The sequence below is a fragment of the Aotus nancymaae genome, unplaced genomic scaffold (assembly GCF_030222135.1).
Source record: "Aotus nancymaae isolate 86718 unplaced genomic scaffold, 86718_ANA_hifiasm-v0.15.2.pri h1tg000003l, whole genome shotgun sequence".
NCBI classification, from domain to species: domain Eukaryota; kingdom Metazoa; phylum Chordata; class Mammalia; order Primates; family Aotidae; genus Aotus; species Aotus nancymaae.
This window is the reverse complement of record NW_026988414.1, coordinates 41,545,195-41,555,001: the sequence shown is the minus strand read 5'-3', so window position 1 is coordinate 41,555,001 and position 9,807 is coordinate 41,545,195. Positions and strand designations below refer to the sequence as shown.

The 9,807-nt window shown below is 31.4% G+C and overlaps 1 protein-coding gene across 1 annotated transcript; it reads left to right on the top strand.

Moving 5' to 3' along the window:
- Positions 1 to 1,030: 1,030 nt before the first annotated feature.
- On the top strand, positions 1,031 to 1,210 carry LOC105718765 (metallothionein-1L-like; the record flags this gene model as incomplete). Its single annotated transcript, XM_012454595.2, has 1 exon — positions 1,031 to 1,210. A coding segment is annotated over one exon (180 nt), but the record flags the coding sequence as incomplete, so codon positions are not given.
- Between the last annotated feature and the right edge of the window lie 8,597 nt (positions 1,211 to 9,807).

Here is a 9,807-nt window from a genome sequence, read left to right as displayed (position 1 = left end):
AGTGGAGACTGTGTTCAGTAGAATACCAAAACTGGTATTTCCTGTGTTCACTGCCTCTTAGGCTTCCTTTCTTTCTGTCCATTTTCGATTTTGAACTGTCTAGAATTCAACTAATTATTCAAGCTACAAAAACATCTTATGTCATTGTACATTCACTGTTGTGAATACATTATTATAATTGAATTTAATAAAAATTGAAATCAATACATAAGCTTCCATTTTGAGCACACATAAAATAATGTTATTCTTTGTGAAAATATGTACCATGTACATATCATAATGCAAACTGTGTTTGCTTTCATTAGCAGGACTTTTGAGCTGTGATATTCAAATCACTGAACATGATATGAGTAACATGAATGCTTTTATCCTCATTCTTTAGTAAATATATTGCATAATTTGCCTGGGCAGTGGTTTCACTATATAGAGATTTATAAAATACACCATTTGCTCTAGTATGCCATAGTGTATGAAAACAATAAAAAGATTCACAGAACCTAAAACAAGCAGACAAATCACATAATTAAAAGGAAGCTTCAGAACCTTAGACAAAAGGCACTTCAGGCTTAACAACAAGGCAGAAATGTTGCAGAAAATTTTACAGTAATATTTATTGTCATAAGACTAATTTAGTGGTTGTATAAGTCCATTCTGTTTATTTACCGCGATTCAGTTGACCACTTCTTAACATTCCTACTTAACATCGTTTCCTTTATTATTAGTAGCAGTACTATAGCAATGTGTAAACATTTTTATGCACAAAAACTTCTTTAAATAAAAATATTTTAAAGGCAAAATTTTGGTTATTCCTACTAAAATATTTTCTTAGATCAATTTTTTTGTTTTTTAGTGTAATATTTTATTTTTTAATATTTTCTTTAAATTATGTATCAGTGCCTTGTTATCTGCCTTTCCAAGAACAATAAAACACCTCCTTATTTAGTGCTTTATTGATTTAGCTAGAATTTTCAGAAGAATGTTAGATAATTCTGCCAGTTGAAGGCATAAACCTGTTTTTAAAAAATAATACCCCAACTGCTCCTGTGCCACTGGTGGCTCCTGCATGTGTGCCAGCTCCTGCAAGTGCAAAGAGTGCAAATGCACCTCTGGCAAGAAGAGCTGCTGTTCCTGTTGCTCCGTGGGCTGTGCCAGGTGTGCCCAGGGCTGCGTCTGCAAAGTGGAGACAGAGAAGTGCAGCTGCTGTGCCTGATGTGGGGACAGTTCTGCTCCCAGATGTAAACAGACCAACCTGGACAAACCTGGATTGATTTTTTTTTTTTAATACAACCTGGAACAATTTACTGCATTTCTTTTTCTATTAAATATGCAAGTGACAATAAAAATGCTCATCATCACTGGTCATTAGAGAAATGCAAATCAAAACTACATTGAGATACCACCTCATACCAGTTAGAATGACGATCATAAAAAATCTGGAGACAGCAGATGCTGGCGAGGATGAGGAGAAATAGGAACACTTTTACACTGTTGGTGGGAGTGTAAATTAGTTCAACCATTGTGGAAGACAGTGTGGCAATTCCTTAATGATCTAGAAGTAGAAATTCCATTCGACCCAGCAATCCCATTACTGGGTATATATACAAAGGATTATAAATCGTTCTATTATAAAGACACATGCCCACGTATGTTCATTGCGGCACTGTTTAAAATAGTGAAGACATGGAACCAACCCAAATGCCCATCAGTTATAGACTGGGTAAGGAAAATATGGCACATATACACCATGGAATACTATGGAGCCATAAAAAACGATGAGTTCACGTCCTTTGTAGGGACATGGATGAATCTGGAAACCATCATTCTCAGCAAACTGACACAAGAACAGAAAATCAAACACTGCAACTTCTCGCTCATAGGCGGGTGTTGAACAATGAGAACACATGGACACAGGAAGGGGAACATCACACACTGGGGTCTGTTGGGGAGGACTAGGGGAGGGACAGCAGTGGGTAGGGAGTTTGAGGAGGGATAACATGGGGAGAAATGCCAGATATAGGTGACTGGCGGATGGAGGCAACAATCCTACATGATCTGCACATGTACCCCAGAACCTTAAGTACAACATACATGTGCGTGTGTATTTCTTATAACAATGACTCTGAAGGATGGGATTAGGCATTCCAAGTTCTTTAGAATTATATAATTTTAGAAGCTATCATGGCTTTAGCAGGAAATTCTTTTGCAAGTCCAAAGCCTTAAAATAAATGTACAAATACAAAAAAGAAACGTGCTGTTTTATCATGTATGGCAGAAGTTTTAGGTATTTGACCAGTCATATATTTTACTTTCCAAATTGAATCAAAATGTATTTCTGGATTTTATTTAATCTGCTCCCAAACTGCCACAACAAAACTGCCTCTCTGACACCAAAGACATTTGCCTTTAACTTTGCTTTTGATTTGCAATCTTTCATTTTGAATGTCAACTACCCAGATTTTGACATGATTCCTGGAACTTAAGTATGGTATCATGAAAAAGAAACACTTTTTCTTCCTCAGTAAACTTCTAAATTTATTTTTTATATTTGTACTGTTTTAAAATATTCTATGAAACATTTGCTACAAATAAAATCTCCATGAAAAACTTGCATTTTTCCTTTCTGTGTTCAAAAGTAAAAAGATGTTCTTGGAATAGAAGAAATCCAGGCTTCTTAAATCAATAGATAAACCTTCAGAACTTAGTGAATTTGTCATATTTTACAAATTAATCAATTAAGCTCTTGCAGTAACTTTAATTTTAATGATGACAAAATGTGATATGACTCTGAATCTTACTATCTAGTAAAGGCAGAAGACCTTTCAGGAAATATTCACAATGCCACCAAAAAGAAAGAAAGAAACTATTGATATTTAACTTTTTGTAAGCATTTAATTAGTAAATGCACATCATCTTATATCAAGTATAAGATTAAAAGCATCCCGCCCCCACTTTCTTTTTAATGAGAACTTGGAGCTATGTCAAGAGTGCATTCCTTGACTTTATACACCTAGTTGAACATTAAATAATGTGGATCTTAGCTCTGCCTTTCCTTGGGAGTTGATATCAAAATCTAATATTTCAGCAAAGACATTGTAACCAATAGAAGGAAGATATTTATATTTATTCTCAGCATTTTTATTTGATTATACATACATAAATCAATATTATTGTCAGATATTACAATGATTTTTGTTATAAAATATACTTAATTTAGGATAAATTATTAAAATCACTTTTACATACCTTAAGACTATTTTTAATGAATATTATGGACATTTTGATAGAAATGGATATATATGATATATATAATTAGTCTATTTCTACATGTATATAGAATACAAGATTTCAAAAAACACTGTGTATTAAAAATGGGAATAGATTATATTAGCTAAGAATGGAATGTGGAAACAGATGGCGTAAGTTTGTGTCCAAGCACTGCATTTAGAAACTCCAGGACTGGAAAAATTACTCCCCAGTTCTGTTGTTTGATCTCCTTAGGTATGTATTTTGGGCAATAATTTTATACCTCTAGTAATATTACTGTGGTTTAAACATGATACTATATATAAAATTATTTTCACAATACTTGTAACAGTGATGTCTTAGTAAATATTATCTTTTATAGATTAGTTTGGTTCCTGATGCCTATTCCTTTAAATTTTTCCTTCTATGTATTTCAGTCTTTTAAGAAAACAAATACACATTTTAAGCTATTTTCCCTTTCTGTATCAATCACAGCATTAACTGAGAGTGACTTCATTTTTACCTACAACTTTTTAAATAGATTATGCTCAGTAATTTAATATTGTTGAATTTTGATTGGTAGAAGAAAGGGCTTTCCTGTTTGGAAAATATTTCACTTCTTCAATGTTCAATTTCTCTAAAGAGTTATTTGAAGGAAAACATTTTTAAAGATTATAAATTTGTAGATGTTTTAAAGGCTTTCAAGCACTTTAGAAGTCAAAACTATATGCATCTTGCATTGATTTTGGTGATTTTTACCTTATTTTCTTTGGAATCCCCCTTATTAAAGGTAAAATATCATCAAACTGTTAGTAACTGGCTAACCACTTTTTTAAACACTTATAAGGATTTTTTGTAATATACCCACTTTTTGTTTCAATTCTATTTTTTATAAAGGCAAGCATATAACATAAAGCAAAATTTATACTGTTAAATTGAGCGAAAGAAATTTCAGTAGTTGTTCTCTAGTCCTCAGCTGCTCATTGATATCTGTTTTGTTTGCTTTTGTGACTCTCCTGATAATCTTTTTTTTTTTCTTATTCCCTACCGATAGACAGTGGAATTGCTTTCCCCTGACCTTAATTCTGATTTGCCTTGGATTCATCGATTTTTCATGTATTCTGCCTTCCCCTTTAATGCTGCTATTAATACTTCCTTGAGTTACTTTCACGCCAGGTAACATTTATTGATGGTTTATTGTAAGTTACTTATGTACTATCACAAAATCCAATTAAATGTGTGGTCATTTACTCTCCAAAGTCCTTTTTCTGTATCAGTTCCTGACAAATTGTACATTGTTCTTTCAAAAGCACTTATTTTTTCTCTGCCTGAAGGAATTCTAATACAATCATTAACTTATAAGTTAGGGATTGCTGCTATATTCTTTATAACTTGCTGTGGTGAGCTGAGTCTATGTGGCCTAAATACTGCAATAATGGGATTTTTGAAGCAGTTTTATTTTTTCATCGAACTTATAAGTAACTGTCTTACTTTACTAGGAAATTTTAATTATTTGAGATTGCGTCACCATGAAGCAAAAACAACAGAAGCAAAATTTACCCAAAATATTGATTTCAGCTGTCACAGAAATAGAAGCCACATCTAAAAGGAGTATCACTGTTCTTTCTGTTTGAAATATTTTCAAGAAATCTATCTTGGTGACAAAATTGCAACAGGGCTTTGTTTGGGACTATTACTGAAAGCTAAGGGGTAAATGAATGCAAGCTCATGGCAAAATTAGCACAAGTCAAAAAGTACCTCATGATTTAACTTGACATTCACTCTCTGTCATCTCTCAACATGATTAAAAACTCTAAATCCTGGTAACCCAGTAGTTTATGGTTCAGTAGAAATATATGCCAAAAGGATATTGAAGGATATATTTATATATTCATTATTTGTACTTACAATCATTTTTAAATTTACAAATATGTAATAGTAAATTACGAAAATGTGTGAAAAGACAACATATCTAAATAATGTCATAATCTATATTTACATATACAAATAAACAAACATATATGTTTAAGTAAATTCACAATTTGTATTTTGGGCTCTGATACCACATTTCCTGAATATTCACTTAACCTGAAAACTGTTTTGGGCTTATGGCGAATGAACCTCTTTTGCCTTCGGTTTTCCTTTGAGTTCTATTTTACCTTTATCTTGGCAATCCAAAAGAGATATCTTTGATTTTCAAACAATATTATGCACCAAATACATCTTAGCATATAGACAGCAATCCAAGATGAAGACAAAGAGGGTAAAGTAATAGTAAACAAGATGGACGCATTGCTAAAATGTTACTATGCAAAAGACATTTCTGTTTACATATAATTGAAAATAAAATAGCCCTAGAGTATACAATGAAAACCTCATTTTCCAGAGTTACTTAGTTTATCATCTTTTATTCTGACTCCTGGCAACCACTTTTCAACCACATTTGTACTATAGTTAGATTCATTTGTTACAGTCTTCATTTCACCTCGAGATTCTCCAAAATCTTGGTAGATTTTTAAAAAATTTGCAAAGAATTAAATTCATTACTGGTGTTATAGAGATTTATGGGTTTTGGTAAATGTTTACTCCACCACCCTCACGTCACTACACAGAACCATTCAATCACTGTAAAAATTCCCCTGTGCAGCCCCTGGCAGTCAATTTCTTGACCCTTCTCCAATTCCTGACAGATACAGATAACTTGTCTAACCCAATGATTTTGATATTTGTATAATGGTGTCTCAGGTGTTTTAATCTGCATTTCTCTAATGACTAATAATTTTCATCATCTTTTCACATGCTTATTTGCCATCCATACAACTTCTTTTACTAATTGCCTTTCACATCTTTTTTTTCATTTATTAATTGGGTTGTTATATGTCTTATGGATGAATTTGTATCTCTATAAATTTTCGATACGAATTCTTTATCAGACATGAGACTTGCAAAAGTTTTCTTGTCTGAGGCTTGTCTTTGAAGTTCCTTCACAATATATTTTGCAGAGCACATTTTTAAAAATGTTTTTAAAATTCAATTAGTCAGTTTTTTTTTCTCTCTCTCTCTGGGATGATACTTCTAGTGTCATATGTAAAAACTCATCATTAAAGCCAATGTCGTGGATATCGTTATGTTTATTTTCTTCTAGAAATACAAAAGTTGCATAGTCTATGTTAAGTATTGTTGTGAACTAAATTGTGTCCCTCAAAAATCATATGTTGAAGCCCCAATCCCCAGTACTTCAGAATGGACTGTAGTTGGAGATAACTCCTTTAAATAAGTAAGTTGTTAAAATGAGGCTCGTAGGGTGGGCCATAATCTAATCTGATTAGTATCAGTATGGGAAATAGAAATTTGGACACAATACAGACATCAGGAATGTGCATGCTGAGAGTCACAACCATATGAGGAGGCAGCTAGAGGGTGTCTGTCTGGAACAAAAGGAGAGAAGACTCAGAAGAAACAAGGACTGTTGACACTTTAATTGTAGACTTCCAGAAATATAAGAAAATCAATTTCTGTTGTTGAAGCCATTTAACCCATGGTATTTGGTTAAAGCAACCTCAGCAAACAAATACATATACTCTATGCAAACAAGTTTTATACAAGTTGTGAGATATATGTTGAGATTGATAGTTTTTGCATATGGATATCCGAGTGTTCGAACGAAATTTATTGCAAAGACAATCCTTTTTTGATGAAACTGACTTTGAAATTTCATCAAAAAATCAGTTGCCTATATCTTTGTATCTCTCTTTTGTTTTTTTCTTTTTTAACTTTTATTTTAGATTCAATGAGCACATGTGCAAATTGGTTACATGGGTAAGTTGTGTGATGCTGAGGTTTGAGGTAAAATTGATCCTGTCACCCAGGTAGTGAGCATAATGCCTAATACATTGTTTTTTAGCCGTTACTTCCCTCACTTGTCTCCTTGAGTAATCCTCAGTATCTATTGAACTTCCCTTTCTTTCCATTAATATTTTTGTCCTTTTACCAATACCACAGTTTTTATTACTATAACATTATGATTATTTTGAAAGTGATTTATGTGACTCCTTCAACTTGTTCTTCAAAATGAAAATTCTCTTGGTTATTCTAGTGACTTTTCATATAAATGTTAAAATCTGTTTGTTAGTATCTGTACAAATATTACTAAGATTTTGATTGTAAATGTCTTGATATCTATAGATCAAACTGGAAGAATGTTAAACTTTAGCAATATTGAGTCCTACAGTTAATATGGATATAAGATATTTAAAATTATATCAGTTTGTCTTATATTTTCATTTTCTATGATTTATCTAGAATCTAAGAATCGAAGTTTAGTTTCTGTCTAAGGGCTAATCTTTGAGAATTCTTTTACAAGAGGAAAGAAATATATATTTATCAGTAGATTATTTTAATCTGTATATATAAATAATTAGGTTATCAGCTTTTAGACAGTTTTAATGTTTCTTTTCCAACATTTATGAAAATCATGTCTAAAGAAAATAGATGAAGAATAAATAATTTTCTCAGAAAGCATGTCTAAATTTGCCATCAAGCATTGGTGTGAAATATCTCATCACAATGAAAAGCAGTGTTTACCAATCTACTGATTGACTATTAGGATTCATTTTAAAATTATATATTCAAATTTGATATTTATCAAGTGATCACAATTGTTTACTTGACCAAACTTTAGTAGGCTTCTTTCCTGCCCATAGATCCTTTAACTTCAGGTTGCCCCCAAGGCTGAGCAAGCAATAATATAAGGAATACGTCCTTTTAACTCATCCCCAGAATCTACTAACCAGAGTAGAACGCATTCTTGCTAAAGGCTGCCAGTCGTCCAGTCTGCATACTCACCATCATCTTCCCAACATCCTCTTTCTTACTACTTACCCCTCCCTGTTACAGGAAAACCTTTGCTGGCTTGATTCTGAGACAATTACAGTTCCTGAGTTAGGAGTGTTCTTATAGGAATTATCTTTCTGTATGAAATGCCACATTATGTAATCTGAATTTATTTTTGACACTATAATTGTACCAATGACAAAAATATATGTAGCCCATGATGTAATAATGTATTATTCATTGACATAAGATTTTTTTAAAATGAGACTTTGAAATAGATTATACTCATATTTTATATCCTGATTTATCAGGCACATGCTAAGAAGTGCTGCTCATCTTTCATGTTTTGGTTCTGTTAAAAGCAGAATTTCACAAATAATTTAATGACTCTACTTTTATGTCACTATAATTAAATGACTCACAAACAGTATTTGTTAATTCCATTAATCTTTTTCATTGAAAACATCAATTGAATTAGAGTGACAGAAAGTTTTGGCTTTTTTAAATCAAATAAAATATTTGACATTAATTTTATAGTTATTTCAAATTCAGTGAAGTTTAATTTGAAAGGAAGGGCATTTGGGTTAAAGTGATGATATACTGGCAAAATTTGGCAGGCAATCATGTTGTGATAAATAAAAATCATGATAAGAAACAAGATAGATTAATGATAAAATGAAATATCCCGTCATCTGAAATAGAAACTGTAGTTTTCAAAATCCACACATGCATATATACACCACACACACATAGATACATATTTTAGAAAGCAGTTGGCCAACTTTTTCTATAGAAAGCAGAAATACATAAATGAATGAGCATGGATATATTTCAATAAAAATGTATTTGCATACACTGATTTTGAACTTCATATAATTGTAAATCACACAAAATATTTTTCTCCATTTTAAATGATTTTAAAATATAAAAACCATTTTTAGCTCATGGGCTGCACCAAAACAGGTGGTGTGCCAGATTTGGTATATAGGTCTACTTTTTGTGATTCCTAATTTGAAAAATGAAAGTACAAAATTTCTGTGATGAAGTTGGCATTAAATATATTTTAAGAAATAATTTAGCATGGCAATATGCACTGTCTTTTCTGTTTAGAATGAATTTTTATTTAAAGAATTAATATTTAAATTAACCAATGTGTCCTACCTTGGGGTTACCAGATAAAATATAGGAGGCATGGTTAAATCTTAATTTTAGTTTAAAAATACTTTTTAGTTTACTTAAAATCCATATTACACAGGTCATATTGTTAGTTAAAAAAACCTCATTTTGTAAGAAGTTGAAATTTAACTGGGTGTATTATTTTTCCTCACAAATCTAGAAACTTTACTTGCAACTGTATTTAAAAATTAAAGTAATTTTGTTCTTTAGGTTTTGGTTAGATCTTGTTAAAAATCAGCTGGATATCTCTCAAATTATTGAATGGATAGAGCACAAAAAAAATTTCAGACTTGAAAGCTTTTTATGAACTTTTATTATTGAAAGCAAAATTTGCCAATATGAGGTCTTCACAATTTATCCTTATAATAGCAAGCTGGTAACTGCAAAAAATTAAAATATTAGATTTCAAAGACAAAATATTTAACATAAATAGCTACAACTAAACATGGAATTAACCTTTTAATGAAGTTTTTATTTTTAATTGGAATAATTTTGAAGCATTAAAATGATAAATAAATATAACTTATGTAATGAGTTTTGACTGGTAATATGTTT